At 39.0% G+C, this 15,269-nt stretch overlaps 2 protein-coding genes, 1 long non-coding RNA gene and 1 pseudogene across 6 annotated transcripts; 1 reads left to right on the top strand and 3 right to left on the bottom strand.

Moving 5' to 3' along the window:
• Positions 1 to 1,343: 1,343 nt before the first annotated feature.
• LOC124200632 lies at positions 1,344 to 2,053 on the bottom strand (annotated as a pseudogene).
• Positions 2,054 to 4,693: 2,640 nt separating this feature from the next.
• Positions 4,694 to 6,645, bottom strand: LOC124199948. 4 transcript variants are annotated; one of them, XR_006877088.1, is made up of 5 exons: positions 6,597 to 6,645; positions 5,354 to 5,455; positions 5,013 to 5,290; positions 4,829 to 4,955; positions 4,694 to 4,753 (listed from the first exon to the last, which is right to left on the bottom strand). It is a non-coding gene; the product is annotated as an uncharacterized LOC124199948 (long non-coding RNA). The 4 variants fall into 4 exon arrangements; XR_006877089.1 differs by lacking the exon at positions 6,597 to 6,645 and adding an exon at positions 6,469 to 6,581; XR_006877087.1 differs by lacking the exon at positions 6,597 to 6,645 and adding an exon at positions 5,549 to 5,620.
• Positions 6,646 to 8,082: 1,437 nt separating this feature from the next.
• On the bottom strand, positions 8,083 to 14,032 carry LOC124199946 (calexcitin-2-like). The gene is made up of 9 exons (XM_046596014.1): positions 13,915 to 14,032; positions 11,779 to 12,212; positions 11,330 to 11,707; positions 9,554 to 9,629; positions 9,423 to 9,475; positions 8,909 to 9,025; positions 8,712 to 8,826; positions 8,539 to 8,636; positions 8,083 to 8,467 (listed from the first exon to the last, which is right to left on the bottom strand). The coding sequence occupies exons 4-9, from the start codon at positions 9,609 to 9,611 to the stop codon at positions 8,354 to 8,356; spliced, it is 555 nt and encodes a 184-aa protein (XP_046451970.1). The 5' UTR covers positions 9,612 to 9,629; positions 11,330 to 11,707; positions 11,779 to 12,212; positions 13,915 to 14,032; the 3' UTR covers positions 8,083 to 8,353.
• Positions 13,619 to 15,061, top strand: LOC124199947. Its single transcript, XM_046596016.1, has 4 exons — positions 13,619 to 13,883; positions 13,945 to 14,042; positions 14,208 to 14,243; positions 14,440 to 15,061. The coding sequence occupies exons 2-4, from the start codon at positions 13,958 to 13,960 to the stop codon at positions 14,652 to 14,654; spliced, it is 336 nt and encodes a 111-aa protein (XP_046451972.1). The 5' UTR covers positions 13,619 to 13,883; positions 13,945 to 13,957; the 3' UTR covers positions 14,655 to 15,061.
• Positions 15,062 to 15,269: the final 208 nt, after the last annotated feature.

Here is a 15,269-nt window from a genome sequence, read left to right as displayed (position 1 = left end):
TAGTCAAGTTACAAATTTTTCCTATTCCACAACTCGCGTAGAATTTTGCATGTAATCTATTAGTGCAAATCGCCATTCCATGTGTTTGGTAGTTAACAAAATGGTTGTTTAAGAAACAAACAATGGGGTGTTCTGAGTAGCCAAAAAAACTCACCATTGTTTGTTTTTTAAACAACCATCAACTACCAAACACATAGGATAGCTATTTGCACCAGTATAGTAGATGCAAAATTCAACAGAAGTTATTGATTATGAAAAACTTGTAACCTGACTGACGCAGATTTCCGCAAAACTAAACCATCGCTTTTTGTCTCATTGCCGCAGCGGTGGTGGCGGGTTGCGTTTAAACTCGTGCAGAAGAAAATGGTTTTGAACCGGACGCTCTGTTTATTGAATTTTTTGAACATTTTAAAAAGAAAATAAAAATTATTTCATATAGTGTTTTTTTTATTTATTACAGATATTACATGGTTAAGGTTTAACATTGGTTTATAGGGTTAAGGGTATAGATTTAAGGGTTGATAGGTGTATGTTATCGGGGTTTGAAGGATTGGAAGGTACAAGTCTGTGGGGCTTGGAGATTAATTGGTAGGGATACATTTGTAGGGTTATAGATTAAATGAATTTTTATCCAAACTTGAAATATCCTCCTTCCCCCCTCATACATCCACCACTTTCCCAACCCCAAAAACATGTTTATTATTTGTTTGACATGAACATCCCATATTTGTTTTTGTTGCTTCTGAACTTATAAACGATTAAACGGTAAACTGCAAGTCACGATGACAATTTAACAAAATATGATGCAACTTCGGTAACACAACATCAGCACCAAGGAACGGCCAGTTGAACTTGATGTAGAAAGAAATTTCATCAGCATAGGTTTCAACAACGTGCCACATCGGACAGCAACTACGCGAACATAAAACACTAAACCTATTAACAAAATGAAATTAATTAATCTAGATGAATAAATGTCACTTTACGTTATTTACAAGAGTTAAAGCACTCAGCTGGCTGCATCAAATCCATGTGTACGTTGGGCAGCAACAAAGAAGCTCATACTTTTACTAGACTGATAATCCTATTTATAAAAAAAACTAAATTACTATCAACTATCAAGGAAACAATGTCTTAAATTACAAAAACAAAAAAGACAGAAGTCAAAGTAAACTTTGCAAACACAATCCTTCAGAATAAAAGTTGCAAAAGAACCTACAGGCCTACAGCTAGCAAGCATTAACAAGGTAGACAACTGAAAAATCTACAACAAATAAGGTAAGAGATAGTCACCGACTAACTAAGTCTGTAGTCTCACAGTTAGAAAGTTGAACATATTTACCTGAATAGTTCTGAAGTGTTTCTTACAAAACGTACAGCCGGTACAGGAAACAGAGGAATTTATCCTTGGCATGGTTGTCCAATTTCAACGAGCTCAATTTCACCTACATGAGGGGAGAAAAGAGTTACTTATAACAGGAAATCAAATGCGGTTTTGTTTTCTTCTTTTCAGACCTGGAGTGTTACAATTCTGGCTCGGCATCACTCAATGAGGGGAAAGAATTGAGGTAATCACTAGTTGTGATTGTGATAGGTAAATGATTTTCAATCTTTTCGTTGGTATCCAACTCTTACGGCACTCTGTGCAGAACTCTACAAACAAATAATGGTTAAAGCTTTATTAAACTATCTATTATACTGCAGCCTGCAGGATTCTCACTTTTCAATGCTTGGCATTTGTCTCTCAATTCAATAGTGGGTGGTGTCAAGTGAAGAAAGTTGGTGATCTTCATCAACTCTACCTTGGCAAATTTACCGGGTGGTGTTGCCCCCGGAACAACCCAGCCCTGATGCAACTATGCAAGGCCAGCAGGACACTAGCTGGATGGAAAGACCTGGCACCTGGCCTAACTGAGGCCCAGTCTTGATCAAAAGCTCGTTATGTTTGAACGTGAACTGCTGCTCTCTTGTATACTTTACGTCCGTAAGATCTCATATTCAACGACTTGTTCGGACTCAGATCCAGCGAACGGAGTTCGTCATCTCCTAATAAATTTAAACAGAAAGCAGGTTACAGCACATGCCATTCAGGCATTCACGAATAATCTAATGATACTAACCGCCATTGTAAAAAGATGATAGTTACTATACACTTTTTGAATTTTTTCATTTTTGCGAAATGATGTGGGACAATTAGAAATGGGTCTAGTTGACACAAACTGCTGAAATTACGTAGGTTGACAATCGTGTGCAGACATTTTATTTGACTCTTTTTTAGCAGACTATAATACAAGTTTCATAGCCATCTATGATTCACATTTACAACTACTCATATTGAACAATAAGTCTTCGCTCGCCGAGTCGCCGCCATTTTTTTTCGAACACTGATCGTTATTCGTATCGTTATTCGTACGGCGTATTTTCCTTCCTCACATATTTCTTCATAAAAATGGTATTTCCCGTTTGGATTGTTAGATGTTACTGAATCTTAATTATTTGTGTGTGAATTTAGTTATTTGTGTGGTAACCTAGCCTATAATTTCTACTTGGAAATTCCAGCTGATCATGTGCAGAGATGCAGAGCCTGAGTACATTTTGCCAAGATGTCGTCTCTTTTTCCTGTACCGGCTGTACGTTTCGTAAGAAACAATTCAGAAGAAATCAGATAAATATGTTCAACTTTCGAACTGTGAGATTTAAGTTAGTTGGTAACTATGTCTTAACTTGCCTGTTGTAGAACTTTAGTTGTCTATCTTGGAAAAGCTTGCTAGCTGTAGGTTCCTTTGCAACATTTATTCCAAAGAATTGTGTAGTTAACTTTAACTTCATTTGAGATCCTGTGTCCTTATAATAGATATTTTAATAAAGCTTTAACCATTATTTGTTTGTAGAGTTCTGCACAGAGTGCTGTAAGAGTTGGATATCAACGAAAAGATTGACACCCATCACAATCACAACTAGCGATTACCTCAATTCTTTCCCCTCATTGAGTGATGCCCGAGCCAGAATTGTAACACTCCAGGTCTGAAAAGAAGAAAAAAAAAACCGCATTTGATTTCCTGTTATAAGTAACTCTTTTCTTCCCTCATGTAGGTGAAATTGAGCTCTTTGAAATTGGACAACCATGCCAAGGATAAATTCCTCTTTTTTCTGTACCGGCTGTATGTTTTTTAAGAAACACTTCAGAACTATTCAGGTAAATAAGTTCAACTTTCTAACTGTGAGACTACAGACTTAGTTGGTGACTCGTCTCCTTACTTATTTGTTTTAGTATTTTCAGTTGCCTGCCTTGTAAATGTTTGCTAGCTGTAGGTTCTTTTGCAACTTTTATTCTGAAGGATTGTGTTTGCATAGTTTACTTTGACTTCTGTAATTTTTGTTTTTGTAATTTAAGACATTTTTTCCTTGATAGTTGATAGTAATTGAGTTTTTTTTTTATAAATAGGATTATCAGTCTGGTAAAAGTATGAGCTTCTTTGTTGCACGTACATATGGATTTGATGCAGCCAGCTGAGGGCTTTAACTCTTGTAAATAACGTAAAGTGACATTTATTCATCTAGATTAATTCATTTCATTTTGGTTATAGGTTTAGTGTTTTATGTTCGCGTAGTTGCTGTCCGATGTGGCACGTTGTTGAAGCCTATGCTGGTGAAAGATCTTTCTACATCAAGTTCAATTGACCGTTCCTTGGTGCTGATGGTGTGTTACCGAAGTTGCATCATATTTTGTTAAATTGTCATCGTGAGACTATTGCAGTTTACCGTTTATAAGTTCAGAAGAAACAAAAACAAATATGGGATGTTTATGTCAAACAAATAATAAACATGTTTTGGGGTTGGGAAGGGTTAGTGGTGGATGTTGGAGGATATTTCAAGTTTGGATAAAAATTCAGTTAATCTATAACCCTACAAACGTATCCCTACCAATTAATCTCCAAACCCCACAAACATATGCCTTCCAATCTTTCAAACCCCGAAAACATACACCTACCAACCCTTCAAACCCCGAAAACATACACCTACCAACCCTTAAATCTATACCCTCAACCCTATAAACCAATTTCAAACCTTAACCATGTAATATCTGTAATAAATAAAAAAATACTCTACATGAAATAATTTTTATTTTCTTTTTAAAATGTTCAAAAAATTAAATAAACAGAGCGTCCGGTTTAAGACGATTTTCTTCTGCACGAGTTTAAACGCAACCCGCCACCACCGCTGCGGCAATGAGACAAAAAGCGATGTTTTAGTTTTGCGGAAATCTGCATAGTCTTTGTAACTTGACTGACAGAGATTTCCACAAAACATAAACCATGGCTATTTGTTTCATTGGGTAGTGGGTTGCATTGTTTAAATCGCACATGCTGTTATAGGATTTGTCTACGGCCCCCAGAGATAGTATCTGGACCGAGAAGAAGAGAGAAGTACGAGGCAAGTTTTTCCGGGGAGATGTAGTCATACTAGGCTTCCGGGTTAGACTCATGACCCTCCAAAAGTTTTCATCGGATCATGCGCCTTCCAAGTCCCCGTTCGACCAGAGCCCTCCCCTCCTCCTGGTTTCACAGCGGGTGAGTGACCACCGGCGGGCGTTGGTTAGTGGTTAGTTAGGGAAACGGGGCCACAGAAAAGAAGGGAGCCCAGATATGCACTTGTCATTTATCTAACAACTACACAATGTATCAGTCTTGGATTACAGCATTCTCTCGTCGGTTTTCACAAGTGGGTGTATGATCAGTAGCGAAGGATTACCCTGTAAGCAGAATGAACATTTATTTGGATAATATTCAAACAAGGTTGTAGCAACAGAAAACACTCAAAACAGTACCTTAAATCAAGAGGACCCGTGTAAGGAAGTAAACAGGGAGATTCAAGGGTAGCAGCCAACGGGTTAGCAAAGAACCTTGTCGACTGTATAGTCCTTTTTCTTCAAACAACATGACTTCTCATAAAGTCTATCATCATCATGCTACATTAGAAACTTAAAACCTGTAAATAAAAAATAAAGTTACCTTGTCTATAATTTGTGGCATCAATGTGCTTGATGTCTATGATCTAAAAGAAAAATTAAACTTAAACATTGATAGACTTAAGTGCAGAACAATACTTTAAATACCTATAAGACTGCAACAAAATAAGTTTAGTGACATGACAAGTAAACTTAAACACTAAACCACCAATCGGTTATGTAAGGTTCTCTAGAAGATGGAATGAGAAATTGGTCCATGCTTTGGCGGTTGGTGATCTGGCAAGTCCCATAGAATAATTCAGCCGATAATAGTGATGAATCCTAATAAAAGATGAGAAGACTATGTTCAAGCAATACTTTACTAAAGCTAGCATTGGTTGTTACCACTCTGTTATTTGGTCATTTGGATGACATATTCTGTAGGATACCAGGATTTTTAACACAATAGTTGACGGTACTGGCTTCATGCACCTTTCACATTTTTTCCTGGAAATGGAGGAGAAATAATGATGTTATTAAACAAATATTCGGTAAACAACACATGCCAAACAAATTGCACAGGAAATCTAATCAATTTACCAACAAATTCATTGGTAATTTTCGAAGAAGATAGCTGTAGCTGAACTTTTGACAACGAACAGCCATTAGCCCATATATGTGACACAACAAACAACATTCTTTCACGCCATCTATTTGTCACGTTCAAAACTCAATATCTAAAGCACTTGCCTTAGATAGTCACAAGTCATAGAAGTAATCAAAAAGACCATCTCTCTTTGCTTAAATTAGCATGGAATCTTTAGAATTCTACAGAGAACAAAGCTCACTTGTTAGTTTCATGCAAATTTTCCGGAAGTATACCGGAAGTAAGCGATAGCTCCCTAACCATTGAGCTGTCGACAAGATAAACCAAAAATTCGTGATCTACGTGAAATTTGGGGTCGATTAGGTGTAATTTAAATGAAATCCAGAATTTGGTCAAAATCGAGATTTTTCCTGACCTATAGTTCAGGATAATTCTCGAAACCGGAAGTACGCGTACGTACAAAAAAAAAACATGAACTTTACCACAAATTTGACGAGATTCACGAATATGTGGTTCTTTTGTGCGTCAGATGAATATTTACTGAATTACTGACAGAAATGAGAAAACCGGAAGTAGAAAAAAACCCACATTATTAAAAATCAAACAAGTGATCTTTGTTGCTGAAACAGAAACTGACAGTTATCACCCAAAATTTCGTTATAGCGGAAGCGAGAAATTTCTTCAGAGATGTGCAAAGTAAACGTTACTAAACTTTTGCATCTTACAGTGGACTGCATAAACGTAACTAAACTGATGCTTCTTATAGTGGAAAATGATCAAAGGCTATGCTGTCTAGCGTCAGAAAGAAGAAACGTTTAAAAGAAACACTAAAACAATGTCCGCTCTAGCTCGTTATCAGTTAACACTTAATTGAAAGATCCAACAAACAAATGCAAATAACTTTGATTCTCACGTAATATTCTCCCCTCCAATTTATATCTCGTCTTCAGTCTTCACCATAAAAAGCCACCACCGCAGCATCACACAAAACAACAGACGAAATCACCGAATTATTAAATAATACATTTGAAAAACACTTACTGGTTTAAAGGTATTCCCGGTGCCAGTAGAGACGATTGAACAATTTACTAGACGTGGTGAGTAAACGTAAACAAACTAACAAAGACATAGTTGTCAAATTATTCTACACTGTTGTCATTTTACAGACCTTCTGTCCGCAGGATCAAATTAGAAATTACCGTGATATACAAAAATAAAAATCTTAGCCCACATTTTGGATCTCCCTCTTGAAGAAAAAAAAATCTATTTAAAAATATTCTGGTGTGGTCTCCTTATCGGATTCAAATTTTGAAAATGTCCTTCTTATCTCTACTTGACAGTCCGCGTTCGCGATGAAAGCGATTTCAATCAAGTCGAGTTTCACTCCTATTTTTAAACGCCTTTCATTATCAATTTCATCATTCTTGTTATCCTTTTTATGCCTTTTTATTTTCCTCAAATTTCACGCCAATTTCAAAAAGTCCCGCTTTTATCAACGTCCTTGACAGTCAGTATTTGTATTCACTATAAATATCCACTGTAACTTCGTAAATCAGGCATAAATCATTATAATTAATTAATCTTTACCGACTTTCAGTTCAGACCAAAGATTTATTTTCTTCTTGAACAAAAGAGGAGAGGGGAAAACAATTGTTTTGGGTGTTACAGCAGTTATTAAGGCTTCCCGACTCTTGTCGCCGTGGCTTATGTTTCAATCTCGTTAGTTCATCATCCATTTGAAATGCAATGTCATGATCTATGATGCCAGCTTTCATATCCTCTTAGAGGGTCATCAGCATGTACGAGACCAAGGGGAAAAAATGACAAGAATATTTGTTGTCAAAATTTCTCCAGCAGCCAAATAAGCAAGAATAGAATCGTGTCCTAATGATTCCGGTTATATTCCTTCATTTTTGTTAACAAGGGCTTTGTTTTTACAACTTCAGATATGGAGCACGTCGAGAAAGCCCTAAAGAACCATACTAGGAACGTATACTTACCTAGTAATGAGTTGGGGGCTTGGTACGAAATGAAATGAGCGGAAGTAAGTCCTCGACTTCAACTGGGATATACTCGTGCTTTATTTTCGTGTCTTGACAAGACAGCCGAGGCTTCTGCCTCTTGATTTGTGTGTTTTTTTTTCTGGCTTTTTTTCGCACGTCACGATTGCGATAATTCACACTGCCGGCGTCTTTTAGCGTTTGATTGATGGCGGAAGCGTTTGAATCCCAATTACCGACGAGGAAGAAAAGAGATTGAATGCATCTTTATATTAAACCTACATTGTCGTATCCCAAGGAAACAACAACGTGCACGCAGGAGAAATAAGGCTTAAAGCACCAATAGCTGTCTGACGGGCAACCGCGATGAAAAAATAGTATTATTTTGATTAGTGTCAGATCTATGTCTCAATTTACAGGAGCTAGGTTTCAGGCCCTTCCTAGAGGAAGTTTCTTCTTGGTTACGAGCAATTGCGTAATCTAACATGAAAATATAATTGAGTAGCAGATGGTTGTCAGCACCGAGCTGAAACATTTTCCTTATTTTGTATTGATCAAAGGAGAACACAGCAGCACAGGGGATGTTATTTGGAAGATAGGGAGGAGTGGATTACAAGAAAAAGGTAAGAAAACTTCTAAAGCAAGTGAGGGTAAAGAAATGGCATACCAGTTCTGAATTGAAGAAGTGGTAAATTATAGAAGGTCATTGCAGATTCCCTCCCATATTTAACTGAATTATTCAGTTTCTCTATAACTGGAATGTTAAAAACTATAGATATGTGCCACATGAACTTTAGTTTAGAACTTCAATTTCCCATAAATATAATTTCCGGGGGATGAAGGATCGTCCGAAGTGAAAAACTCATTCCACAGTTGAGCGAAAGTGGACGAATTCACAACAACCGAATTGTCCTGCCAAACACCATTCAACTCTTTTAAGAAACCGCTTTTAAAAATAAGAAAGCTCTCTGCAGCCAACTTACCTTGGACATCAATTTAAAAGCTTCGGAGCAGTCATTGTCCGAAACGTCGTTACGTCTGTTCACTGCCGCAAATTCATCTAGTTCAATTGTTCCTTCACCTGATAAAATTCAAAATAAACGCGATATGATTAAGAGACAGTATTTGACGAATGACTTTTAAAATTCTTTCCAACCTGAGGTGTCCATAATGCTAAAGTAAAAATCTCGATATTTGTCCTGCCATTCCTGGTAATCAGTTTCGCCCTTGGCGTAAGCTTCCCACATGGCACACCACTCTTTTTGATCAACCTTAGAGACATTTTTTGCAACAAAAGCCATATTTGTTACATGCGAGTGCAGTTTCTCATACAATAAAAGAAGCCAATCTTACCGAACCGTCGTTGTCGGAATCAGCTCTTTTAAGGGCCTCCCAGACGTCGAGAAGTCGCTGCAATACTTGGGCGCCCTTGCCCTCGTTCACACTCCATCCGTGCACTCGACATATGCGCTAGACACGAACAAGAAGTGGCGTTAAATTACTTTGGCAGGTATTTCGGTCACGGGAGTCGAACATCGAACTATACACAACGACAAAGAATTTTAGGTGGTCACGTGAAAGCGGGTCGAGTCGAATGCTTTCGAATCGGGTAGACTCGTGAAACACGCGAATAGTCCTTTTTTTTTAAACAAAAAAACAGAAAGGTTCCAGACTTTTACGTGAAAGTGATGGGCCTATCAATCCATCTTAAATCTGCGTTTGGGTAGTGGGGAAACGAACACCGTTTTGAAGATAAACCAAGGACAATAACATACTTCACGGAAGAAACCAATTACTTCAAACAGACTACCCTACATAAAAGGGACAGGAAAAAAACAAAAATGAAAAGGGAATCCTGTTAATATACCTCGGCAGCCAGGCGAAAATCTTGTTGATCGATGGCGCCACTGTTATCCACATCTATGGGAAGGAAACATTTTGCGACGAAAGAAGATAACATCATTAATTGAAATCTTGTTATGAGAAAAGTGAACAAACCGAAAAAAGCCTTGAAGACGTAAATCAATTTGTTGCGACGGAAATCTGACATTGCCATATTTGGTTCTTTATTAACCTACCAAAAAAAATAAAAAAAAAAATAAAATTGATGAAAAAAGAAAAAAAAACAAAACAAAAACTACAGCCAATAATATCAAGTTTGGGAAACAGGTGAAACGATCGATCGTCTTCAAAGAGCGGGTGTTTCGTGATGAAAATTAACGATCCCCTCCATACAAGAAACACCCAAGAGTGTTGGAGCAGTCGATACGTAGCCCCCCTACATCTTGCAATGAGGTAAATGTCACAGTGTAAATTGTGACCCTTCCGCATCCCCCTTTGCATCCCACTCATTTGAATGTTCCATGTCCCGTGAAACGTGTTGCGCTCTGCACAACAGATTGATCGATAGGAAAACCCATAGGAGACATTCTGCAAGGAGGAAAATCCACAGGAACTGGCCAAAAGCATTCGCTATTGTACGGTTCCCATGTGACTTGGAAATCACCTCCCCCTGGTGGGATTAAATTCCTTGCAATTTGTTTGGAGGCCACTATCTTCGCCGTGGACTAACGAAGTAGCCTTTTATTGGAACTTGAAATGACTCGGCATATCAAAGGCGGCATTGGAAGGTAGCGACGGAGAGAAAACGCGCGTTCCATTATCGCGCTCGGCGAACTTCTTTTGAAAGCATAGAACGTGGCCTGATCGATTTCAAGACATTTCAATCAATACCTGTTGATGTCTTGTTGGTTACTGAAGAGTTCTACTTCTTTGACAGATTTCACCCACGAGTATTATTAACAATTTTTTTTCTCTCTCTCTCTCTCTTCTTTGGAGAGATGGGACTATTTCTTTTGAAAGCGCCTAGTGCATCATACACCAGAGTTAATATGCTCCGTTGCCCAGAATCGGAGCTTTCCTACTCGTGTACGCACACGGTACACCTTTGTTCGAAAAAGCTTTTAACGGCAAGCAGCAGACATCATTACGACGATGACATATTATTCAGGAAAATAAAAGAAGTAGCTGTGAAGGCGAGAAGGGAAGCTGATGTGCAGAAAGTCCTTAAAAAAATGAGTGAGGTCGATATTTCAACAAGTCTTACTACATGAGGAAAAAAGAAAGATGGCGAAATGAATAGCGCTATACGGCAGAGAGCTAGGGGGAAAACACAAATAACATACGCCGCAATTCAGAGCTAGTCTAAAAAAACCACTATTGATTACCGCATCATCTAATCTAACGGCAAGCAAGCTGCGCCAGTTATCCGCTTAAGGGGATACGTGGATTGGCGGAACTAGTGGTCTCTTTATTCGGTCAGCTAATGCCTTTAACATAAGGGGGGGAAAAAACGACCTTTTCAATGATTTACAAGCGAAATGTACAAGCTGGTTCCCGTTGTTACCACATACAATTGCACCCTAGCGACAAACTTTGCTGGCATCTTCAATGAGATTGATTCTCGCTTAAACCGGACGACTCCTGAGAAGCCTCTCGTCACTAAAGGATTGCATCGCGATCAATATGTATAACCTCACTGCCATTTATCTTGACCAAGGTTGCTTTAATTTGATTTAAAAAAAACAGTACTTTGGGAACGTCTCTATAAGAAGGATAACAGACAGTATCCTAAGGCACAACAATCTATTTAAACAAATAACGCTATCTGATTCACCCAAAAGCAGGAAAGGTGAAAACAGATTACTCAATACGTAAGGGTTTCAGACTACAGGTATTAATGAAGTAAAGGGCAACAAACAAATTTGAACTTACGGTTCGACTGGAGCGACAATAGTGGAGAGATGTAATGACAGTAATGGACTGTGCTCTGGAAAAGTTGACGATGTAATGTGCTCTCTGGTCACGTCAGGCCTCGTTCTTGTACATATAACCAAAGTGGGCGGAGCAGACGGATCAGATAGGTAGTTCACGACGGCACTGTCGTTCGTTACACATGCTGCACCCTAGTTTAAAGGGGGCGGACGGATGGAAGGATGGAAGTGGAGAGTGACCGTTCAACGTTCCGCTCAACGTGAGGTAGTCGCATCCATCAAGACGGATGCGGCTGGCCAAGTTTCATTCCGCATATCACCGGAAAACCCCACCGAGAAAGGCGGTTTAAGGTGCCGTGACACCTCAACTCATTGATATCTAATTATAAACAAAAACAACGCCGGCTATTCATTGCAAATGATCCACTGTGACGTACTGTATGACTAAACCTCGGTTTTATAATTCTAAATCCCCCGCCGCCGTGCGTCAGTAGATAATGAGCATGTGATTAAAGTCTCAAGTCTGACGAATCCCCGATAAATTGGGGGAGATGTCACTCACGTAATCAGCTGAGTTGGGGGTACGTTGCACGTTCACCGCTGACCTCCATTGATTTGCCTCGTCGTTATATAAATAATGACGTGAATTTGTAAGTAGTCATGGAGAGTACTCCACGAGGGCTTGTTACGTGTGTAATGCAATAAGCATCATGCTGGGCCCTGGGAATGGAATATGAGCATTCCTTCGATCCACCAAAAGATGTCCTTCGCCGTTAGATTCGCCAGCGTGATGCACTTTCCCGCCAGGTGGAATCACTTTCACTTACCTGTTGTCGGCACACGGGCTTTCTTGCTATTCAGCTATCCGGTTTAGATCGAATCAACTGTGATGGCCAAAAAATGAAAACAAAAAAATTGCAATTTTGTCACGCCCATAGCAAACTGAACTTAATACGCTTCGAAGCAAGGCAAGACGTGCGACGTACAACGTTTAGCAAACGAATTCAAGCCAGACGGAATTTTAAACTAGTTCCTTGCGTGCGAAAACGTGAAAGTGAACGCAAATGTTGACACAACCCAAAAAAAATTTCCCGTCACGTCAAATCGAGTCCTTTATAACCAGCAATCGCTAGAGCTAATGAAACAGGAGAGTGAGATTAACATTAAACATAAACAATGATTTCACCCTCCCCAAATGCTTTGTATGAGAAACAGACTCGGCACCAGACTCGTGGTCGGCCGGTCCCTAGCAACGTTATTTTGTTCTCCTTGAAAAACAGACGTGTTAATAAAACATTGCTACATCGATCGAGGAGGGTGGAAGAGATCCTTGTCGCATGGAATAAAAAATCCGGATTCATGTGTACGTCTAGCTCACCAAAAATTCAGGTCCGTACATATCATGGCCCATACAAAGTTTCTGGACCTTGTTTAGTCCGCTAGAGCACGCTAACCATTCACACGTTGCGACTCTCTCTCTCTCTTACTGCTAGACTGGCGGTGCGTGTTGTGCGGTAACCAACCCACTCGCTGTAAAAGGTTGCCGGCATCCTTAAACAAGGGAATTACACTGTAAATTACGATTTCAGCAACAAGCAGCAACAACTCGAATGCGATGCAATTTTCACATATTTTCGAGGAATTTAAAAAAAACGAGGGAGCGTTTAACTTTGCCGCAAAATCGCTTATTTTACCACCCGATAATTGGGCGCTATTCTGGAAAGGTGTTGAAGCAATTTTTGTTTTTTCAGGAAAAGAGCAAAGAGGAAAAAAAAAAGAGAAAACGAACATGCCTATTACCGAATGAACGTTAAGGTATCCGTGTTGTGTAGTTGTTACGCTTTGTTGGGGAACTTTCAATTGCGAGAAATAAAAACTAGGCTATGCGGTACAACGAGCGCCAGTTATTCTGCTTACAAAAAAAAAAGTCGATGCATGAAGCACACACATAGAGTACATGTGCTATAAAGTTCTATGTTAACTAGGTTGGAAATCGACTGCCGGCGGAAGCTCTCATGCGCGTTTAATATCGGAAGATAAATGAGAGAATGGAACCTTTTCGGGAGAAGCGAAAGGATTGTCGGCGTAAGAAAGCTGACGTCTTCCCCAAAGAATACGCTAATGAATCAATCGAGCATTTTCGTTCCAGTTCGTTTTCTTTTGGAATATCGAGAAAAATGGGCGCATCGAGACGTTAAAAGCGTCATATCTTTCAATCAGAATCCATCTTTAAAGTCGAGTCGGATTTGATCAGTCTCATGCTGTTGAAATCGAGTGGCTGGTTTTCTTCGCCAAAGAAGACTAAAACCTGCGTAACCTTTTTAAAGAAAAGTGCAAGTTTGTCGCCACAGCCCTGACGCTCAAATATCCAGACGGACTTGCGCTGGATCAAGATGCACGGAGAAAGACGCAAGATGTGGAGGCGGAGGAGAGAGCGACAAAACTTATAACTTCTTTCCCTTGAGACTGGAAAAGTAGCAGTATCCAAAGAGACGTGGTTGGATATTCAAGAGGTTGCCGGAACTATCAGATAAACTCGCTACTGACCCCAAAAAGTATCTTTCGCAAAGAAATCTGCTATATTACCTTTCATAAACTGAGCGCATCACTTCTCAGTATTATTGGTGCAATGGAAGGAGTCACAAGTTCATGGTCAGTCCCTCGCTGGATGCTGGTCAGCCTCTTCCTGATCACATGGATTCATCTAACGACAGGTAAATTCGTTGATTAATTACAAATTTAAGTCTGTTTGACGATAACGCACTAACCTAACGAAAAAATGTGTAAGATAGTACAAAAACTGACCTGTTTCTATTTTTTCTCTGTATAAAAAATTACTGGAATTTCAACGGACGACTCATCAACAAAAAATCGTGAAGGCAAGTGCCAACACTACGGTCACGCTTGTCTGGGAGGTAAGCAAAAAATGTATTTTTTTATCTTGACCGTTTTGAATAATTAAGGGCGGGAGTTATGTCCCAATTCTATGTCATTCTTATCAAGAACATTTTTATTTATTTTTTTTAAGTGACTGATTGGATCTGATTAAAAAATATATAATCACTAAAAGTAACTTTAACCATTTCCCTTTGAAACGAACCTAATATAAAGCTCATGGAAAGAAACGAGCTGGAGGAACTTTGACGATGGAATCAGTTCCGCTGTCTTCCCGAATTCTTCATTCTCTACCGGATTCATCCGAAGGAATCATGGCGGCCGTCGACCCAGGCCGCCATTCCGTCACTCGTGCTCGTGATTTGATCAAACGACACTTGCCCCCTCGATTCATTTTCAACATGTTGAAGTCGCGATTCAAGGAAGACTAGTTTTCCACAAACTCAATGGTTGCTTTCACATTCCCATTCATGCCCGATGCAGAATAGGACAATAATAATCGTTCATGCTGCTACCCGATTCGAGTTGACTTTTGGCTGGAATTTGAGCTCATTATATACCTTTCATGTAAAGATTCAATTTAGAAAACTCAATCAATCGTCCTGTACTGTTTCCCTGTCGTATTATAATTTTCACAAAAATAGTCATAATCGAGAATATTACCTTCTTCCAAACGGATTATGGGACTTGATGCATTTCAGTTGGTTCAACGTGCTCAGGCCGCTATATAACTCGGTTCCGCCATTAAATTCACCTAGAAAATGTAACAAATGCATGCTTGAATTTTACGTCATTTAAAAGCAGACCACAATAAACAAAACACTGTTAAGAATCAAAAGTGTGTGTATGTACAGTTGTTATTAACATTATCTCACTTTAAAATAGCAAGGTTGCTAAACTCGTTAAAAATAATACACACTGAAACTGGAGGTGCTACATCATTACCCATTTAACAAACAAAGCCAAACTACTACAAAACTTGTTAACAGTTAACCTGAAAGACTAACAAATGGAACGAAACCGTTTAACAATTCAATTATGAAGTA

Source organism: Daphnia pulex, chromosome 8, assembly GCF_021134715.1.
Source record: "Daphnia pulex isolate KAP4 chromosome 8, ASM2113471v1".
In the NCBI taxonomy this organism is placed as follows: domain Eukaryota; kingdom Metazoa; phylum Arthropoda; class Branchiopoda; order Diplostraca; family Daphniidae; genus Daphnia; species Daphnia pulex.
This window is presented reverse-complemented; position numbering and strand designations above follow the sequence as displayed.

Coding starts and splice junctions, on each gene's coding strand:
- LOC124199946 (XM_046596014.1), bottom strand. CDS start 9,611: ATGGCAATGTCAGATTTCCGTCGCAACAAATTGATTTACGTCTTCAAG. Junction 9,026..9,422: donor ATTTTCGCCTGGCTGCCGAG/GTATATTAACAG, acceptor GTTCGTGTCTAG/CGCATATGTCGAGTGCACGG. Junction 8,468..8,538: donor CTTTTAAATTGATGTCCAAG/GTAAGTTGGCTG, acceptor GGTGTTTGGCAG/GACAATTCGGTTGTTGTGAA.
- LOC124199947 (XM_046596016.1), top strand. CDS start 13,958: ATGGAAGGAGTCACAAGTTCATGGTCAGTCCCTCGCTGGATGCTGGTC. Junction 14,043..14,207: donor ATGGATTCATCTAACGACAG/GTAAATTCGTTG, acceptor AAAATCGTGAAG/GCAAGTGCCAACACTACGGT. Junction 14,244..14,439: donor CGGTCACGCTTGTCTGGGAG/GTAAGCAAAAAA, acceptor CCTAATATAAAG/CTCATGGAAAGAAACGAGCT.